This window comes from Myotis yumanensis, unplaced genomic scaffold (genome assembly GCF_028538775.1).
Source record: "Myotis yumanensis isolate MYYU_CA2020_CCGP unplaced genomic scaffold, mMyoYum1.0.hap1 SCAF_4, whole genome shotgun sequence".
NCBI classification, from domain to species: Eukaryota; Metazoa; Chordata; class Mammalia; order Chiroptera; family Vespertilionidae; genus Myotis; species Myotis yumanensis.
In genome coordinates, this window is record NW_027223755.1 from 50,598,234 (window position 1) to 50,620,500 (window position 22,267).

Sequence of the window (22,267 nt, forward strand, 5' to 3'; positions counted from 1 at the left end):
AAATCAATAAAATATATTAAAAAAAAAAAAAAAAAAGACCTGCTTCTAGGTTTTGGTTTCATACCTAGCAGAGCAACTCCCTCACTGCAATCTATTGAAAGTCAGACCTTGACACAAGGGTTGCCTCGCTCCCGCTCTCCTCTTGTCCCTTCCTTGGGGGCCTCCCGCCCACCGCCATGGTGGCGAGGTGGCGAGGGAAGGAGTGGGGGAGGCGGGAACTGCGAGGTTCCTTCTGTGCCCAGCCCAACAACAGTCGCCTCCTCTCCCAGGGCTGGCTCCCTCCTTGGGGCCGGCGGCCAACCTCCTGCGGTCCCTTCCCCCACCCCTCACGTGCATGAATTTGTGCATCAGGCCTCTAGTATGCATATAAGTTCTTTGGTTAATCTTTTCCCAGCCACCCCCCACCTTCCCTTTGGGATTTATCAGTCTGTTCCATGTTTCTATGTCTCTGGATCTATTTTGTTCATCAGGTTATTTTGTTCTTTAGATTGCACATATGAATGAGATCATGTGATCTTATCTTTCTCTGACTGGCTTATTTTGCTTAGCATAATACTCTCCAGGTCCCTCCATGCTTTCGCAAAGGGCAAGAGATCCTTCTTCGATGCTGCCTAGTATCCCCTAGTGTAAATATATTGCAGCTTCTTTATCCACTCATCTACTGATGGGCACTTGGGTTGTTTCCAGATCTTAGCTATTGTATATTGTGCTGTAATGAACACAGGAGTGTATATATTCTTTCTGATTGGTGTTTCAGGTTTCTTAGGATATATTCCTAGAAGTGGTATCACTGGGTCAAATGGCAGTTCCATATTTTAATTTTTTGAGGAAACTCCATACTGTTTTCCATAATGGCTGCATCAGTCTGCATTCCCACCAGCAGTGTACCTGGAGCTCCCTTTTCTCCACATCCTCGCCAGCACTTGTCATTTGTTGATGGTAGCCATTCTGACAGGTTGACATGATTAATACTTCATTGTGGTTTTAATTTGCATCTCTCATGATGACTAGTGATTTAGAGCATTTTTTCACGTCTCTTGGACATCTACATGTCCACTTTGGAGAAGTGTCTATTTAGGTCCTCTGCCCATTTTTTAATTGGATTGTCTTCCTTTTGTTAAGTAATATGATTTCCTGATATTTTATATTAACCCCTTATTAGAGTGTTCTCCCATACAATAGGCTTCCCTTTCCTTTTTGTTGATGGTTTCTTTTGCTGCTGTGCAGCTTTTTATTTTGATGTAGTCGCATTTGTTTATTTTCTCCTGTTTCCCTGGCCATAGATATATGTACAAAAAATACTGAGAGATGTCAGATTTTGCTGGCTGTTTTCAAGGATTTTTATGGTTTTATGACTTACATTTAAATCTTTTATCCATTTTGAGTTTATTCTTGTGTATGGTATAAGTTGATGGTCTTGTTTTCATTTTTTTTTTTTTTTTTTTTTGCATGTACCTGTCCAATTTTATTGGAATACTAGAAACTTGGGCATATCACAGTGAGAGGGAATTGGTATCTAAGTAAAGTACTTTACCTGGTTAAGTTTGGTTCATATATATGACAAGTTTTATAAGGAAGTATCCGTAACTTAATGACTTACTAAGTAAAACAGTAAGTAGTATTCAAAATTCCTTTAAGCCTTAAGAAATTTTCTTTAGTGAGTCTAGAAACAAATCTTACCAAGAATGGCTTGAGTTTTAATTGTAGTCCTAAGTGTTTGCATGTATGATACTAATATGATTGATTCAAATAAATCTCCAAACAATTTTACAAAAAAGAAAAAAACAAAACACTTTATTTTCCACAAGGAAGAGCAATAGGAAAAATCAAATCATTTCCCACATATTGTTTTCTTAAAACAGAGCCTACAAGGACATATTCAGCACCAAATAAAAAAGGAAAAAAAAATTACAAACAGCCATAGAGTATAATCTATAAAGCAAACATTTAATATTGCACTTTGTTTTGCTAACATTTTGGATTTTACTTTTCCTAATAGAAAAATCAGGAATCTATCTTGAATACTGGAATACAAATGTGAACCCTCACGTCTTATGTCAGAAATTGACCAATATTTAGGAAAGAGTAAAGTAATGCCTCTAAATAAAAAAGAAATACTTTAATGGGGAAAACAAAACTTTATTTTATAAAGTTTTATATAATTAGGATTTTATCTTTTTTATTTCGTGACCTAGTGCCAATTGCCAGAATATTGGTCATTCTTGCTTTCATGTGTTATGAGTATATGGTGATAAGTATTCCAATACTATGCATATCAACAATTGTTCCCTAGAAGTTAGACATAAAAAAGAAAAGGGATTTTCTGACAACCCCCCTCCCCAAACAAAAATAAAACCACCAAATGCCCTTTATGCCAAATATTCCATTAGCTTTTTTTGAGGGGGACATTCACAAAATGATTTAATAATAATAAAAAAATATTTCACCCCCATTTCCTTATTATCTAGTATTAGTTTGCTACGGGAGCCCAAACCCTTTAACTGAATCACTTAAAACGCGATTCATTTTTACATTGGGCTTTCTTCACCCTGTCAGCATTTTTCAAACATGAATTGTCTTCCATGTTTTCTTAAAGGCCACTTATGGAAAAGCCTATTTGTTTTGTATGAAGCTTTAAGACAGTATTAACCAGGTCAAGCACCAAGCCAGAGTTACTATTATTTTCAGTCACCTTAACTGTGGGGTTAAATGGCAGGATAGATGTAACACCCATTTCACACATATGTTGTAACATCAGAGATGCTGATTTTCACTAAAAACACCAGAGCTGAATTCCTTCTAAAGTAAGACAATTTTCTGAGTATACTCAGAAAATGCTGTTTTAAGTGTCACCATGAATGCTGGTATATTTGTTATGAGCCAACTGTCAATTATCTTTAATATAAACTATAATTTACTGATGTAATAATTTCCCTATCTTATCTACATATACTTAAAGTCAGTGATTTTTCATGTTTAGCAAAATGTTCTTTAGGTAATGAAAAAAAAGATTTCCATTAAAAAAAAACCCACAAAAATACAGAACATTTATTATTCCAGCATATATTCTAGTATTTATAATTTTGAAGGTATACACTTTTAGAACAGGTTTTCAAGCTTTGTAGATCTTGAGCAGGATAAAAAATGTATAAACTGAGCTCTCTAATCATAACCTGATATTCCTTCCTGCTCATTAAAATACTCTGCACCAGCAAAAATGATTTCCAACATATGTGTTTGGAGGTAATTAAGTAACTGTGTATAAAAATAAATGTATTTTCTCCTCCTCTTGTGACTGGAAAACTTCCATACTTTTTTAAAACAAACAAAAAAATAACAATAATTTTTAAGAGCAACAGCCCTTAACTCTTTGCTGGTGCCTGCCATACTGCCTTTCTTTATTCCATTCTTAGCTCTTCTAGTTTCTTCTTATATGTAATGATAAAAAGAAAATGCGGGTGGGTTATCACTTTTGTGTATGTCCCTTTTCCAAATTCCCTCTCCAAAAAGCCAACCAAACAAACGAAAAAATAACAGTGCAACAAAACACAAAATAGCATTCCAACAGTTTGGCAAGTGATGCGTTCACCTGAGATTAAGTGATTTTAGGCAGTCAGTAACAAAATGCTGCTTTGCTGTAATAGTAGAAAGGCAACAAATTCTTAAAAGAAACCAAGAAGGTATACAATCTTGACAGTCTCTTATTAGCTTCCTCCTCTTATCTCTTTTCCCACATATCTGTTGCGTATCTACTACAGTAGGCTGCAAAACATACAGCATGAAGGATTGGCTTGAAGGCATTTGATGTTTGTAAATAAATCCACAATAGGATCCAAGCTGAAGAGGTGATACATGGTCAGCCTAGTAGGACAATTCTGAGCATGTGCATACGCAGGTAAAGTCCAGGCTATATTAAATAAAAAAAAATGTCAGTGCGTTTTTTTCATCTTAAAGTTTTTTCAAAGCTTTCTTTTGTTCCTTGTTGTGCTGATCACAAACAAGTTTTATATGAATATCGTGAGTCTGGCATTAATGGAAAAAAAAAAGCTGTAGTGACATTGAACTGCACAATGTAAGCATTGAGCATGTGCAAATTTTCAAATCAAAAGAAGGAAATCATCCCTCTTTATAACGTGGTGTCTTGACACGTATGACCATAGGCTAAGACGACTGCTCTTGGTATGTGCCAGTTTTAAAGAAGAAAAGCTTAGATCTTCAAGCATGTTGGAGCAGTCCCAGAATGTTGCTATAGGCTTCTAAAGCATGATCACTGGTTGTTTCACGTATTTGCCATTTTTCTGGGCAAAAGCAACTCCACTTCCTCTGAAAACGTGTCTCCAAGATACTTCTCTGTCCTCAGCTGGGAAGAGATACAGTTTGGAATTCACATCAACTTGATTTAACCACATGTTCCTTCAACGCGAGGGGCAGGATGGTCTATCATCTGCTGACTGATCAGGATTTGGATCAATCTTAAAGGAGAAAAAAATTCAAAGTTATTTGATAAGGTCTAGTAAGAATGTAGCAAATGACTAAGATTTTGAGTATTAGTTGATGAACCTAATTAGAAAGAACATACGTAGCTAATATGGGGAGGAAAGGGTATTAGTATTACTTAAAGTGCCTGACATGCAATTATTAGATTAATAATAACATTCATAAAAATATGCCTGAATAGTTCTCTTTCACAAAAGCGAATGGTTAAATTTTACCAGTGAATGGAGTTTTACTTAGCACGTACTAGTACTTAAGACTCAAATACAATGTAAAACATCTCTATAGCAATGATATCCTTTTGTAAAGTATCCCTTTTATACTTAAAAAAAAAATCTCTTCTGTAGGCTTTAGGAAGAATGCAGTTGTGTAAACAATATTCTTGGTAACTCTTGGGTATAAAACTTCAGAAAGGGCCCAGGAATAGTGTATATTAAGAAATAGTAATGTTGAACCCACCAGAGATAGAGGGGCTTCCCACCTTTTCTATCTTTGGAGTGACTCATATACACATATGTTTAATAAACGTGAATGCATTTTTGTTGCCTCTCAGGTATAAAGGAAAGGGCACAGGAAGGCAAATTATTGGGTTTAATACATTTCTTTTATTGAAAGACCTTTTGGATAAGACCTATTTACTTGCATTCACACGTAGGACAAATCCAAAGTGCCTCAGACACTTTAGGCAAAACCCATTTTTGAAGAAAAAAAGCTACATAACTTTTCTTTCTTTTAATAACTATCCTTTAAAGAGGAAAAAAAGTAAAAATAGCTTTTTAAGCTCCCCTCTATGTGACTAGATGTTAATTAAATCACAACATGAACCAATTTAGTGTTTTAAAAGTTTTTAATTCTATTTGGTTCATTTTTAAAAGGAGGAAGAATTTTATGACAAATTACTTAAAAGTAGATCTTTAGATTGCCATTTTTTTAAAAAATGCCTGGACAGTGAAGAAGCCTCAGGTCCAACGAGAAACAACTGACTTAATAATAAGCAAGACAGAAATGTCTGAATAAAAACGTAGTAACAAAATCTGTAACAAGAGGGAGAACATTTTTAGCATTTAATAGAAAATTTTATGAATAGGAATAGTTGGATAGAAAATTTATGTCTAATCAAGAATTTGCAAAAACAGAATGTGAATATCCTATAATCAATGAATAAAGTGCATGTCATATTGGCTAGATCCAAAAGAAAATTGACTCTTCCAGTCATGGTGTTGGGGGGGAACATGAGGAGGACAATTTGTTGAAGGTGAAACATCCCTTTTATGTCTTATTTGGGAGTAACATTTCATTATAAAATAGCTGTTTAAATTACAGTAACCAAAAGGAAAAAGCTAATTGCGGTGATTTACAAAATTATTTGGCATTATATTGGTATCAAGGCTAACTTTAAAGCCCCTCAAAACATGTACTTTGTATATATGCATTCTGAAGTATACTGAAATTGCTGCACCCCCCACACCTTTTAGTTACTTGCCTTTGCACATGCTGTTTGTTCTTTTTTTTTGCACTGGCTGTTTGCTTTCATACCTGAACTACCCTACCTTTTGAGGAGTACTACTTTTAATCATTTTTCTCAGGGAAGCCCCTCGATTCCCAGGGCCCAATACGCTGATTCTCAAATGAACTGTACATTCCTTTCTAATTGTTATATAATACTTCGCTGCTAAGTTTGTTTTTCCCACTAAGGGCCATGTTTTATTAATGTAAGGGCTTAATTGTCATCAATATGAAATGAATAAAAATAATCTAACAGTGTAGAAATGTGGTTTAAAATGTTATTGCAAATATGTTATTTTCCCTCATGGCTGAGAATGTTAAAATATACAAGAATTAAATTGGAAAAGGATAAGATAAATTCTATCTATTAATCAATGCTTGCAAAATGGCAGTTCTATAGATGCTTTAAAATGTAAATTATTCCTTTAACTGGCATATTGAAAAGCATGACGTGAGATCATTATCTTTATTTCACCAATAGAAGTGAACAGTCCTACTTAGTAAACACTGACAACCCTAATCTAATCTTTAATCTGTGTTTTTAAATTATGTTTTTCTAAGTTATCATAATAAAAAACTAACTGTATTTTTAAAAAGTCTGCAATGCAAGACAGCCAGCCCATTTTATACTTGAAGAGTTGATGCTTACCTCTGAATAAAGAGGTGGAGGCAAGAATCGAAACTCCTGGATATATGCGAACAGTGGTCCTTGAAATGCTCTCTCAAAGTCTTCACAGGCATTCACTGGAGCAAGATTGTTCCGCCTTTGTTCCTCTGTGACCACTTCTGCATAGCTGGGTGGTGCTGAAGGAAAAAGATACACGCAATTCGAACAGCATGTTCTGATGCATGTCAAAATACACAGAATAGTAGATATTAAAAAGAAATATCAAAGTAAAATAATTATTTGTTTTGTGTTCAAAACTAGGGGGATTAGGTTTTAAATCTAACATTAGGGACATATATACTCATTTTTAGGTATAGACAAAAGTTTAATCGTAAAATATGAGATTATGTTCTTGAAAATTATAGGAGAATAAAGTTAGATATACATTATATCAAATTACCTTCAGGTCTTTCAGGTAGGGATAAACTAAGCCAGTTCATATTCATGCTACACTGACTGCTTACACTTGAGGTTCTGCTACCAAATGGATGTAGAGGAATGGTACCGATGACAAGAGGCAAATTAAGAAATAAATCCATAGCTCCAGGAATATCCACATATACCTAAAAGAGTAAACGGAGACGCTAGGTTTAGAATACCAAGTATTATTTCCTTTTAAAAAAACTAATAACCCAGTTTTAATGTTATCTGAGGTCCTCATTTACTTCATTTTTTTACTTACATGCATATGATATACAAGAAAAGTTTATCCATATGCATAATAACCTTATAATACATTCACATACATATAAAATTAATAATTACAATGCAAACTATATAAAGACTTATATTTGTTTGTATATATATTATATGGAATACAAATATCAAGTCTTGGATATAAGACAAAATGATATCCTTGTGATTTTAAGACTTAAATAAAACCCCTTAAATTTATACATACCATTAGTGAATATTCTACACGGATTATACTACAGTCGAGGATAGATGGAGAAACGGGTGGAATTTTCAGCAACTTGCCATTCCATGTCTCTGTTTTTCCAGATGATAAGGATTCCCCACGCAAGTTAGCCACAAGCTGCTTTACTTCCTTCATTTTCCCTTTGGCATAGAAGGCCTGTGTTTGGTAAATGGCTGCCTTTGGCACCACCATTCGGGAAGAGCAGTTCTCAACCTCAGCAAATATCTGAATTGATTCACCTAGAGAGGGAAAAATTATCCGTTAAGAAAACAAAACAAAACAAACAAAATCCCCAAAACTAATGTGGATTCTTCAGTAGCTCTTTAAAAAAAGACAGGGCCCTGGCCGGGTAGCTCAGTTGGTTAGAGCATTGCCCCGATATGCCAAGGTTGTGGGTTCCATCCCCGGTCAGGGCACATACAACAGGCAACCAATGAATGCATAAATATGTGGAACAAGAAATCGATGTTTCTCTTTCTAAAAACAAAAAAAAATCAATAAATGAAAAAATAGGAGTAAAGGAGATTACATTTCAATTTATGAAAGAAAACTGGATAAGCACAGCTTATGTTATTTTACCAAAGAATGCTATATCATGTTTGCATTTAGTAGAAATACTATAAATTTAAACACAAAAGCTAAGTGAAAAAAGATTGTTTTTTGTGGGAATCCACTTCATACGTACCTGGGGTATAGCCCTTCCTTTCGATTTTGGCACTTAAGGATATTGGGCCTGAGGTACAGAACCAGCAACAGAGAGTCTTTTCTTTTGTGCCTGCTTGGGGTGACTGTAAGAAATAAATTTAGACAAAAAGATCAATGTATGAGTTGGGAGAGTAATAAAATGTTTTAAAATACAATCTAAACTCCTGGAGAATTAAAAATTAAAAGCAGTGCTGCTTTTTGTTGGTAGCCAAATACATATATATATATGTGTGTGTGTATATATATATATATATATATATATATATATATATATACACACACATATATACATATATTTTTACTAACCAATGGCTCTGAATTATTTTTGTTTTTATATAAGTTTCTATGCAATTAAGAAAAAAGGGTGCAGGGCTTAACACCATAAACATAATTTTAGCCCACATTATATATATTAATTAAAAACCCACCCAACAAACAAACAAAAAAACCCTTTCCACATTCCAGTTTATTAAACTGCCTTAAATTGTGTAAAAAATGGAAAACTGCACATTTTTAAAATTCTTATTTGCTTAAAGATGTTATCATTTGTTTAAACCAATTAATGTTTTTGAAGTTAAATTTGAATCTTATAAAAAAATACAATTAAGAAGGATTTCATTTAAGATGAAATTAAATTTTTTGAAAAAAGTGATAATCTCCCCATCATTTGACATCCCTACATTGGAATAATGCAAAGCAATACAAATGATTCATTATGGTATTTTCAAAGTAAGTGATATTATGTTAAAATAATAATTAATACTACTGCTCCTCTTCTACAATTATGCAGGGAACAGATTTATGTTTTTGTTACTGCTGTTTCTTCTGAGTAAGAGATATTTCATACCATATGCTAGTCTTACTTTTAACATTTATTTAATGTTAATTACAGTATCAGGAAATATGATCATATTCTTCATTAGTGTGTGTGCCCTTGACTATATTTTTAAATAATTAATATTTTTTTAAATTTTAAAATAAAGCCACTATTTTAAAATGATAAAATTACAGTTTAAGTTTAGGTGATTATTCTTTAGTATTGGTATGCCAAAACAAAGAATGAAGAATTCAGTCAATTCTTACCAGTAATGAAGGAGTGTTGATATCTATATGCTCAAAGACTGTAAATTCCTTCTTTAATTTTACTGGTAGAAGCCAAGGCCTGTGCAATTCGGCTTTCACCCAATAGCGCACACTGCCATGTCGGCCTTCGAATGAGGTAGCAAGTGGTCTGTGTAGAATATAAAGGTCAATATATTAATATTATACCTCTTTCTAATAATTACACAGATTATCATAGAAGTGTTAATATATTGTACTGTTTATATATCAGTGAGGTATCAAACATGATTTTTAAAAATTTCCAAAGGGATTAGTCATTGGGGAAAAATCTTGTTTCCAAATAGAACAAATAGTTGGTAAACATTATAGAAATTTTGCTTAAAGAAACAAGAAGTATACAATCTCTTTAAATAAAGAAGCTACTTTTAATGTTGGTGGCAAAATTATGAAAAACTGGAAGTGAATAATTCTTGAAAAGGTCAAGAACTTAATTTAAAAATAAAGTTAAGAATGGTTTATTTCTATTGAGAAATTATAGACACTGGTTAAATATTCAGATCAAATTCCCTACAGTGCTCCACTATTCATTTGCCGGGAATTAGTATCTCTTTTTATAGCAACTAATTAAGAAGGTCTAGAAAAGGCCAAAACAGTCATTATAGTTTCAAAAATTTCACATTTCATAAAGTCCACTGAAATACTAAAAAAGTTTTATATTTCCCAGTGTCCTCATGTTTCCTTTTTGGCTGTTTTCAAACTTTACTATAGGCTTAAAGAAAAAGAAACATTTCTACTGACCTGTATCAAGGGAATCAGAACTTGCAATTTTGCCAGTTTTATTACTTGTGAAAGATTTTATTTTAGTGAGTTTAGTCTCTTTCTCATAATTTCATTAGAAAAATGCCTGGTTTTCAGTTATTTACAAGGCAGAGTGCTAACTTAGATTAGAATGAGTAGTTGGATAGAAAATTTATGTCTAATCAAGAATTTGCAAAAACAGATTGTGAATATCCTATAATCAATGAATAAAGTGCTTGTCATATTGGCTATCTATTTTAGAGTCTTGCATTAATTTGCATAGCAAAGAGAAATAAAATGCAATATTTTGCTAGTCTTTTAGAGTTTATTTTAAATGAGTGCTTTACAGATAAGATATAAAGTTATGTACATTTGGCACTTGATAAATTTTTCTTGTAAGTTTATCCTCCAAAACAATGACCACAAGTCCCACTTTGCCTGTCAGGATAATCTGTTAAAGGCATTATTTTAAAAACATTGAATAATCTCTCCTAACAATCTTTTACTACATTAAGATTATGCCCCTTTTCCATCTCCCTTTCCTATTAGATCCCAATCCTTATATGAAGGTATCTCTGAAGGATGTTTCCTTTTAAGTCCAAGTCATGTCTCCTGGTGACCTTCTCAATAGCTCTTCGCACAGAAGCTACTGAGCTCAGATCCAAAGCCCAAAGCCCCTCGCTCCTGGAGTCGGGACGTGCCCAACGCGCTGATGGGCTCAGCTCACCGCTGCCGGTTGGCATCAGCAGAAAAGGAGGAAGACGGCGTGTTTATAAGTGACTGTGACCTGCTATGTCTTACCTTTTCTGCTAATAACTGATGGCCAACTAGGCAGACAGGGCCTAACTATTTGAATAGCACCTTCAACTCACGTTAAATGAACTCTGATTCAGGTTTTAAAAACCTCATCAATCGTGAGGCAGAGTACTAAGAATTAAGCTTTGCTTTCTATAATTTTGCCACACTACATTATAAAATAGCTTTTTTTTTTAGCACATTGTTTTCCTCTCGCAAGATTCAGTCATGAAAAGGGTTTTTTTTTTTTAAACTAAAAACATTTGAACTTAGAAAAATTTTAAGTTTAAAAGGATGGATGTCTATGAAAAGCGCCTGTTCCTTCTCATACTTACGTCTGTGGAAGCTCGAAGCTGAACGCGTATTCATGCCGCCCCGAAGGGATGGTGTGGAAGCCGTCCTCGCAGTTGTCGTCATCTGCGGAGAGAACACACACACGGCGTCAGGGACCGGCACCCGCGTGGAGTCTGCGCGCTAATTCCCACTTCATCACTTCTCCGGTAATGACCCTGGGCCTCAGCCGCCTCATCTGTGACATGGGGGCATCACCCCGACCCCCACGGGCGCCCTCCGGCGGGGAACCCCGAGCCTCAGCCGCCTCATCTGCGGAATGGGGGCATCACCCCGACCCCCACGGGCGCCCTCCGGCGGGGAACCCCGAGCCTCAGCCGCCTCATCTGTGACATGGGGGCATCACCCCGACCCCCACGGGCGCCCTCCAGCGGGGAACCCCGAGCCTCAGCCGCCTCATCTGTGAAATGGGGGCATCACCCCGACCCCCACGGGCGCCCTCCAGCGGGGAACCCCGAGCCTCAGCCGCCTCATCTGTGACATGGGGGCATCACCCCGACCCCCACGGGCGCCCGCTGCACGGAGGCTCCGGCCCCCAGGGAACACGCCCCCCCGGACCCTCTCCAGCTGTTTTCCTGAATCTATGGTTTTAACCATATAAAATGAGAACTCACTACACCTTTAAAAACCAGTCGATACAGATGTGAATGTGACAGTTATAAAGCCTTTAGAAAACTTTGTTAAATAGATGTTGGAGCTAAAAAAAGAGTGATTTTAAATCAGTGTCATATAAATTCTTTATTGAACCTAAAATGAGAACCATAATCGGTCTGTCCTAGCAACAGCTAAAAATTTGCATATGTATAAAAAAAAAAACAAAAAAACGTGCCTCAGACTTAAAAGGTGCTGTTACCAACACCATCTGCCCCCCCCCCCCCCCACCTGTAGTCTGACCAGGCGGCTGCCAGTTGCTTGAAGAAAGGGATGACCTTTCAAGAAACCAATTTCTTTTGGTCAACTAGATTATTTAAAACATGTCTCCAAAATATATTAACTGAAAAACAAAAAACAACAATAATATAAAAAACCAAAAAAACCCCCAACACATCAAAAAACCCAAAAGCAAAAAAAAAAAGTGTGTGTGTGTGGGGGGGATTCTGGATTTTTAAAATGATTCCTTCTAGTGTTCTAACTAGATTTACAGGATTTTCTCGGTGTAGAAATCTTGATCATTGGCACTTTACCACGAAAGCTGACCAAATTGTGACCCCCTAACTCTCCCTCACCGAAGTACTGAAGAGACACACAGAAAAGTGACACTTCGCTTATAAAAAGGAAGAATGCGCCTATGTGCGGAAGCTTTTATTTTGTACTATTTTCCGCGGCCTCCGGGCGACTCCCCTGAACGGGTCTCAGCACCCAACACCGGCTGGTGACTCGGGGCCCTTACGCCGCGGCCGCGGGGGCGCCCAGCGTTCGCCTCCTTCCCTCCGCGCCCCGAGTGCCAGCTCAGCAGGCTCACTGCGGCGAGCGGCGGCGGCCGCCGCGGTAAACAAGTGCCGGGCTGTCAATCAAGAACTAGAGCGGAGCAGGAGAGGACCGGCCTAAACCGGCGCGAGCAGATTCCAGCCGGCCGCCGCGCGCCCCCGCCCGCGCGCCCCGCTATACATACGGCATACGTCGCCGGCTCGCGCGCGCGCCCGCGCAGCCTAGCCTGCTGGGCCGGGGGCGGGGCGCGGCGGCGCGGCGCTTCCGTTTTACACGCCCCAGCCGGTGACCGGTTCGAGCTGGCTCGGGCCACCCTGACACCTTTCCACTTGCAACCACGGAGACCGGGACGCTGCGGGGTGGGAGGTGGGGACCAGACGCCCCGGGGAACAATGGGCGGGGGAGGGAATCCTCGCCGAGGCCCTACCCGGCTTTGGACGTCGCTATCCCTTTTCCTTCCCTTCCACCCCAGCCTCGGCGCGCTCTCTCTGGGGTCAGAGCAAGGGAGCCGGTCTGTACCTGTCGGGGGACAGGCTTTGTTTCCGCTCAGAGGGAAACAAGCGCTCGCAGAAGGTACCTTCCTCTCGGGAAACAGGAAGATGGGCTCCGGCGGACCCTGTCCGCCCAAGTTCCCTCGGACTAGGGCTGGCAGCGCCGGTTGCGCCCAGGGCCGCCCGGCACTTTCCGCACCTAATCTCCTGACACCCCAAGTCATGTCTTTCGGGGCCCAGGACAGGCCACGGTGGGGCGACCGAAGGTGATGAGACGTAGGCACCCCCAGAAGCCCGGGGAGGGGCGCGAGTCGGGGCGGGGGGCCGCGCGGGAGGGCCCTTTACCGGCGCACGCCGGTTCCAAGCCTCGCCCCCACGGGCGCGCCCCACTCTCCCCACCGCCCGCGCCCAATCCAATCAGGGGCTGGCATCGCCTTAGCAACAGGCTAACAAACCCGGCTCCGCCTATCGCTGGCCGCGCGGGGCGGGGCCTCCGCGACCAGGCTCGTGTGAGAGGTCCCGGTTCTAAGTCATTGAAAGTATTCCAGGCGCAGGGCTCGTCTGCACTTTGCAGAGGCTCAGGGGTGCTTCGTGGGGTTAAAAGGCGCACAGTTTATTTTACCACGAAATCAGGGAGCAGCTAGTAAATTGTGTTTGTCCCCCACAAGTCGTTACTCTACAGTCTCAACTCTATGAAAACCTTTGTCTCTTCCCACCATTTTATAAAAAGCTGCAATATCCAGAAAGGTTCACACAAACTCCTGCCTATGCTTTCCAACAAATACGACGACTGTCATTAGGCATTAGCGCTTCTTCATCAGCGCTACTGCTTGGAGAGATGAACTAGAAATAATGTCAGGATGCAAATTCCCTCTGTGCAACTGAAAACCTACCTCCAGAACTGACTTCATCTTAATATTTTTAAGAACAGCGCAGGAATGCTGTGGATGGAAGCATCCTTTATTTCTACACTTGCTTTAGTTCAGCTAGCACTTCCTCGGGCATGTGCATATTTAATACTGAAAATGAAGGTAAAAAATGTGCTCTACTTTTCGAAAATAGCCCGCATTGGAACTAAACATCGCATTAAAAAGGAGAAGTACAAAATTACATAACCAGTTTTAACACTATATTCTTCTCGGTCTGGGAATTAAGTCATCGCCACCACCTGACGCGTGCAGCCAATCTGCTGAGAGCTGCACAAGCGCCCCTCCTCGCCACCCCCCAGAACTGGTCCGAAACAGGATTGAACCGCTTCTAACAAAGGGTGGAAACTTAGAAAAACAAGCTTAGAGTCTCCTATAATTCCACAATGTAACGATTTAAACAACAGATGGGAAACCTCGGGCCCCTTCCATGTCTGACAACCCTTCCTCTCCCTCGTCTCACCAAAAATCAAAACCAAGGTGCCGAATACTTTTCCATTTCATGTCCCTGGCATGGGTTTCATTGAAGGCACGTTTCAAAGTTAGGCATGATGCTCAGAAAGGAACATTTCCCCGAATGGCTTCGACGCCTGATTCGAAACCCATCACAATCATAGGTGCAGTCCTTTAGAATAGAGAATGAATGATATACATTTCTAAAGGAACTGCAAAGAACGGGGGGGGGGGGACCCCAAACACGTGGGGTGTTCATACCATATGTCAAAATAAGCCACAGAAACCCTTGACCAAAGAACAACGATCAATGCTTTCAAGTCTTTTGCGTGTCAATATTAAAAAAATGAAATGCACCTCTTCACCCGCTTAAAGATGTTATCCCATTTCTCGATGGAGGCTTCGTTTTTGAGATGTTAAGGTTGCAGAGCACAAGGGAAGACATCGAGCACTGGACTGCAGCCTTTGGGGATCCAGTGAAAGACCTGCTAGTGGAGTGACGGGGTCGGGTCTGAGCAGAATCTACGTGAAGGTGCAAACGGGCGGCGAGCGCGAGGGCACCGGCCGGGCGGCCGGGCGTGGGGGCGGCGGGCGGGCGCAGGTCGCAGCCCCTGCAGATGCCCGCACGCTCCGCGGCTCCGCACTCGGTGCACGTCACGGAGAAGCCCGTCTCCAACTTCGCTCAGCTCTTACCGAGCTGCTATGCTCATGCTAGGAGTAGAATTATATCCATTCAGAAAAATCAAAAGCTACATTCCCAAAGAAATTAGCGTTAATGATTTCCGAATAATATAAAAAAAAAGCTTACCTCTTTCGTGTCCAATTAAGATGTCTTTATGGTTGAAATATTCTACTTCTTCAGTGTAATTCTGTGTGTAGGCAGTATTGGAGCCGGCGTTCCTAGATTCGGTCCAGCGTACTTTCGCATGCCCTCTCGCATGAATTTTAAGAGATTTCACTCTGATTTCCCCCGTAACTTCTAAATTCACCCTTCCTGAGACGGTATCCCCACTAGAATACACGGGGACGTTGCTGTCATGAAGACAGTCAAAGCTTATGGTCAAACTCTTCACCTTTCCCAGCACCATGTTTATAACAAAAATCTATAAAAATATAATGTCAGACCAAAAAAAAAAAGTCAAGATCGCATATAAAATGTGATCTCCACTGAACACGGGTCGCTGTCGTGGCCGTGGGAAGAGCTCACAGGCACGACCAGCGACTCCTCACAAGTAGTTCATTGAGGTTCTTAAAAGTCAGGGCAGCAGCGAGGCTCCCGCTCCGCGCTCGCGCTCGGCCCAGTGGTCTCGGTACAAAGACGGGCGGTTGGCGGCGGCCGGCTCACTTTAAGAGCAGCTTTGTGAAAAACAACCCCGGTGCGCATGCGCGCCGCGGCGGCCGCCCGCCCGCCTCCCTGCGCGCCCCCTCCCGCGCGCCCCCTCCCGCGCCGGGCTCGCTCCCTGCTCGCGGGTACAGTAGGTGCGCGCGGGGGGAGGACGGCCCCGGGGCTGCCGGGAGGCTGACCCTGACTCCTCTGCATTGCGCGCTCCTATTGGTAGGCAGGCTACCGTCAACCCTGGCGGACGGGCCGTCGGCAGCCCCTTTGGCGAGCGCTCTATTTAGAGATAACGGCAGAGGGGGCCGCCGGGGGACAAGGGTTGGATGGGGAGCTGTTTGCAAAGCCAAGTAAGGATACGCTGCCGCGTGTGCCGCCCAAAGCGTGCGCTCTGGGCACGGCCGGGGTTTGACCGCTGTGCCTGGCTGGGAGGAGGAGGAAAGTGATGAGTGGAGAGAGATGGGGGCAGGGGAGTCACCGGTTGGGCAAGCGGCTGGTTGCAGAGCAGACTCGCACGAATTTCAAAAGAAACCGTAATAAAAGCAGACAAGAAATAATGTTCTCCGACAAGAGCCTGTTTGGCTTGGATATTTTTGTTTGAAAAAAAAACCAAACACAACAACACAAAAACCAGTGCTTGGCAGCCAGGGTGGACATGAGCTCGTTTGAGGCCAAAGGAATCTTAAAAGAGAATACTATAAAGAGCCAGGAAGACAAGCAGGCATAATTTAATCAGTAGGTTTTGCTTTCTCTTCAGCTGCTTTCTTTCCCATCTCGTAATTAGATAGCAACGAAAAACAACCAAGTGGTTTGCGTGATGACACTAGGGGGAAGAAAGGCTTGACCACTTCCTCGAAGGAAGAAAAAGTCCTTTTTTGAGACACCACCTACAGCTAAATTTGCAGGGTATGACATGATTATAACTCCTGTGCCTAAGAATAAGTTAAGAATAGAGTTAAGAATAAAGTTCGGCCTAAAAAAGGACCACCTTTCCAAAGGCAGCATGACATAGTGTTTTACCTGGCATCATGTTTACAACAAGATCGGAAAATCTTGGTTAGAAATTAGTGAAGCACATAACAGTTTTTAAAAAGCATGATTTGGTTTATACGTAGGGCTTAATTCTGCAAAGCTGTAATTTTAATTTTCAGTCTTGGACTGTTCAAAATAATAATTCTAATACACCTTAAAAGCAGGTACATTTGTCTCTTTATTGTGAAAGTTTTGGTAACATGGTATTGCTTTCATAAAATCACACTGAGATTCGAAGTATAACAGCATAAACTTACCTGGACTTTTGCAATCAACAGACCTGCTTACTAGAGAAATACAGAAAGAAAAAATATGAATCTGGATATACATATTTCTCCAAGTATACTTTGAAAAGTTTTGGTTGTCCATGTCTAAAACTTTTTAGATTCTTCTGTGTCATATATTTGGATAGGTTGAATCTATCAGTTACAATAAACTAAACTCATTGGACTTTCTGTTTTTCTTTTTTGGAAGAAATGAAATTTTATTTAGTTGGATTTTAGTTGACAAGGCAATATCTTGGACTCAACGGCATCATATGAGGATATAAATATGCAAAATATTTGGATAGTTAATGGGCAGGCCATTTATTTTTGATAGTTGTGCATAAAACTATGAATTTGTGTATTTGAGTGCAGAAAATAGTCTCTCTCTTTTTTTCTCTTGGTTGACACCTGGTGGAAATTCTAGTTCAAGTACTTGGGATTTTGTGCTAGCTTTGGTAACAGATACTACTTGGGTTTTTTCGCCACCTAGTGGTAAAAGTAGTGAGCTTGCTAAAATGTCAGCTTCTCAGCCTTAAGGTCTACTCTAATATAAAGCATTCAAATGACATTAGGCAAGGGGTGAATTTAAAAGTGTAGTGCACAATAAGGTCTTCATTACTAAATTTGTTTTAAATTATTAAGTATTACTGAACAATGCTGAATTCTTCAGAATTTTTAGTAAAATTTCTTCAGTTGAAATACAACTTATTTCTGAAAAAAATAAGAATCAGCTGTTTAAATAAACTAGAATTGCATTTAAACAAAAAGAATCCTAAGCGATTTACTTGTAGTTTGGAAAATTATTTTATCACATTAAATGACTCATTCCTGTCACTGTCTTATCTCGTTTTGGGGTTTTTTTTTTTGAAGCTTTTAGGATATAATAAAGCATTGTCTGTGTTATTTATTTTGCTGTTTCTGTTTATTGTATTTTTATTGTCTTTCTAAACACTTTAGTAACTGACAAGTTGCCAAGAAATTTTTATCCCCTATCATTTTCACTTAAGATCCTATTCACCTTAATTATTGCCTTTCTTCTCTTTGGATTTGGTTATGCGACTCAACTTTCTCAGGTGCCTAAATTTGAATTTACTTCATCTTGTTTCCCTCCTATTTATTCAAATTATGAAAACACAAACAACTCTGGTGCCTCTAAATCCTTGTTTATATTTTTATTTCTAAAAGGAAAACATGACTAGATTTTGAATGTTTTCTCTTGTAACTTTTATAACCTCCTCTTTAGAGGTTCCTTGTATAATATCTATCCTTTAGACAGCTTTCAAATGCTGTACTGTAGCTGTTAGTTATCTTGGACTCTGGACTTGCTTCACTGGGCTCTTACTGTATTTTGTATTAAATTTAAGCTACTCAACTTTACCACCAGGGATCGTTCCTACTGCACCCCAGCCTACGTCTCGTATGCCACCTCCTCCTACTCAACTGCTAGCTCTCTACACTACCATCAGGTACATCTCCTGTCCCCTTTGTTAGCTTGCCTCACTGTTGCCAATGTGCAGTTACATGCTGCTTTCTGTGTCCAGAACAACATCCCACTGCTGTGTCATCTCCTTTCCCTTCTAACCCCTCCACCAGGTTAGTTGGCACAACTTAATACAATTCCATCTGCACAGAATAACTAGTCCCCCTCCCCTTTCTATAGATTTTTTTCAGAGCTTAAATAGATATCTCTTTTTATGGCATTTGATCCTTGGATTTTTAATTCAGTGTCTGTTCCACCGCCAAGTCTGGAGTTTTTCGCCTATTAGATCAAAATACCCAATTGTCATAGAAGAAAAAAAAAAAAGGAAGTCATCTCAACTGAAAGTTTTGCTGTATGGTTGTAAGAAAAACTATACCAGCAGTCTGAACCTGTTTCTTAAAGAAAACGGTGAAATCCATGCTTAATTTTTATTTGAACTATCACCTGACAGGCTTGGGTGTTATGAAAGTAAGGGAAGTTTATTTTGTTCATTTGTTTTTTAAGACTTAATTCTGCATTTCATTATTTTGTAACTCTGACTTAACTCTTTAACATCTTCAGAATGCAACAAATTTGACTTTGGTGTGGAGACTGGAAATAAGATTTGCTATAGTATTAGCAAAATGAGTAAGACTTGTTTTTATATTTGATAGTTAATTATATGGTATGTTTGTTGCATTCTTCATATTTAATAGACATTTGAATGTGTTGTGGATTTCATGAGAAAATTCAGAACCAAATTTGGTTTCTGTTAAAAAATAGTGTGATTGTGTCATGTGAATACCATTTAATCTTTTTATTTATTTATTTATTTTTAAATATACTTTTTATTGATTTGAGAGAGATAGAAACATCAATGACGAGACAGAATCATTGATTGGCCACCTCTTGCACGCCCTACACTGGGGATTGAGACCACAACTTGGGCATGTACCCTGACTGGGAATCAAACTATGACCTCCTGGTTCATAGGTCGACACTCAACAACTGAGCCACACCTTGATTTAAAATGTCCTGGCCAGGTGGCTCAGTTGGTCGGAGTGTCATCCCCTACACCAAAATGTTGTAGGTTTGATTCCTGGTCAGGGTACATGCCTAGGTTGCAGGTTCCATCCCTGGCCGGGGTATGTATAGGAGGTAGCTGATCAATGTTTCTTTCTCAGATTGATGTTTCTGTTTCTCTCTCTCTCTCCTTCCCTTCCTCTCTCTCTAAGAATCAATAAAAACATATCCTGGAGTGAGGATTTAAATAAATAAATAAATAAATAAATAAATAAATAAAAGACTTAAAGTAAAATCTTCTATAATTCTACTATCCACCCACAGATATACCATTGTCAACTTTTTGGTACATTTCTACCTCGATGTATAAGTAAGAAAGAAGAGCATTGCCAGTTAAGCTATGATAGTGCTTTTTATCATGGAGAATTCTTTGACTACAGATTTATTTAGTGCCTCCAAGGGATAGTCTCTTGAATGGATTTGTAACATTTAGGGCCCGCTAACCTAGATGAATTAGTAATAGGTGTATGGGACATTTATTCATCTAGGCTCAAGTGGCATTGGGCCCACAGGTAGGTTCAGAAATGCTAAATTTTTTTTTGAAATATTTTATGACTTTTGACCAGGCACAACTTTATGTAACAAGGGTAAATGCATTCTAATTATAGTAACTAATATCTTCTTGATGGATATTAAGCTTTAGTGGCAAAATATAATTCAAAAGAACCAGTTCTCATTTTTTAAAAAAATATCAAATTCATATTTGGCTAACAAACTTTATATTTGATATCTTACTTGGAGAATGTTGTCCTTCCACTCATCTACATTTTCTCTGTTGATGAAGAGAAATTAATAAAAATGACTTAAAAAACCCCAAACTTGCTACTAGTACTTACTGCTACTACCTTCAGTGGTTAGGCTCACATTCAAAGAGTGGACATGGTGCAGGCATGTCTAGTAATGATAGGAAGTCAAGAAGACTTTTGGGGGGTTTGGAAAGTCTGGCTGATTACGGAAGATGGGACAGACTGTGAGGATTGGTGAAATGAAGCAGTTTTTTTTTTTGTTTTTTTTTTTTTATGGGTGCATAGGACATGTATAAATTAGCTACAAAGTCCAGAAACCACCAGGTTGTACACTAGAGGAGTGTATGAGTATGAGTAAGAAAGAGGTCATCATTATAACACCTAGAATACTAGTATATTTTAATACAATTATCTATATATATAAAAGCTCAGCAACCATTACAACTGGACTACCGGACAACTGGCTGGTAGCTATGATGCGCACTGACTACCAAGTGGTCAGTGGGCTCCCACAGCCAACTTCCTGCAGACAGCCAACCTCCTGCGGTCCCTCCCCTCGGCCTGCTGGCCCTGATCAGCTGGGAGGGACCCCACCCATGCACGAATTCGTGTACTGGGCCTCCAACCTCCCCTGCCCTAGTTTGGATGGTGTGTTTCTCATCTGTGTTCACAGAACCTTTAAAAAAAATCCTATTCCTTAACAACCTTTTTTGTAATTTTTACATTTATTGTCTCTTTCATCATAATCCAAGCATCTCAAGGGCACTCTTCATATCTTACCTATTGCTCAAGTGCTAATCATTTTCATATCTCCAGGACTTAGCATAGTGCTTGACACATAATACACACTCACTAAATGTTTATCAATATTGGATAAATTGCTAATGGAATGTTATTTTTAAGCAATTTTTTATTGCAAGATTGTAGAATCTTTTGGGAAGTTTTTCCAGATAACTATGTGAAACCACATGAGAATGATGAATTAAACATTAGACCTAAGGTCAGACCATAATTTTGTAAATGTATGCTGGTGGCCAAAAGGTAATCATCATGATGTTTTATTGTCCAATCCCAGTCAAAGTAAGTAAGAATTACTGGCTTGTGCTAAAATAAAGTTTTGTTAGAAAGTAATAATCATTTAAAAAAAAACATATATCCCTTTTCAGCATTTTTCTACTTACATTACATTTGGTATATTATTTGCAACTGATTAATAAAGAGTCTTCCAGCCTGCTTTTGATTGCTTGGGAAAAATGCAATTGTGTGCCACAGCAGAGAGCAAAATACCTGACTGTAGGAATTTGGAGAGGTTAAATGAAACTTGAAATATTGTTTATCTGTTTTTTTAATATAGTTTCGTAGCTGACATGTAATAAAGTTTCTGAACAGCTTCTGCAAGTAGGTAACAGAAAGGTTTAGTTCAAAAGTCTGATTATATAATGTTTTATTTGCTATATATATTGATATTATATATAGACTAGAGGCCCAGTGCATGAATTCATGCACAGGTGGGGTCCCTCGGCCTGCTCCTGTATTGAGTGTCTGCTCTCTGGTGGTCAGTGTGCATCATAGCTACCGTCTGGTCGTCCAGTTGTAACGGTCGCTTAGGCTTTTATATGTATACTAGAGGCCCGGTGCACGAAGATTCGTGCAATAGGCCTTCTTTCCCCTGGCTGCCAGCACCAGTTTTCCTCTGGCACCCGGGACCCAGACCTTCACTCTGGCCACCGCCTTCCATCTTCGCTCTGGA

At 39.3% G+C, this 22,267-nt stretch overlaps 1 protein-coding gene across 4 annotated transcripts; it reads right to left on the bottom strand.

The window, feature by feature from the left end:
* Positions 1-1,774: 1,774 nt before the first annotated feature.
* Positions 1,775-15,918, bottom strand: ARRDC3 (arrestin domain containing 3). Of its 4 annotated transcripts, none has more exons than XM_070412324.1 (8): positions 15,404-15,918; positions 11,282-11,363; positions 9,375-9,522; positions 8,272-8,374; positions 7,569-7,825; positions 7,068-7,230; positions 6,650-6,804; positions 1,775-4,472 (listed from the first exon to the last, which is right to left on the bottom strand). In XM_070412324.1, the coding sequence occupies exons 1-8, from the start codon at positions 15,681-15,683 to the stop codon at positions 4,416-4,418; spliced, it is 1,245 nt and encodes a 414-aa protein (XP_070268425.1). In that variant the 5' UTR covers positions 15,684-15,918; the 3' UTR covers positions 1,775-4,415. The 4 variants fall into 4 exon arrangements, with proteins under 4 accessions (XP_070268425.1, XP_070268428.1, XP_070268426.1 ...); XM_070412327.1 differs by lacking the exon at positions 9,375-9,522 and adding an exon at positions 14,953-15,306 and having other exon boundaries at positions 15,404-15,491; XM_070412325.1 differs by lacking the exon at positions 15,404-15,918 and adding an exon at positions 13,245-13,612.
* Positions 15,919-22,267: the final 6,349 nt, after the last annotated feature.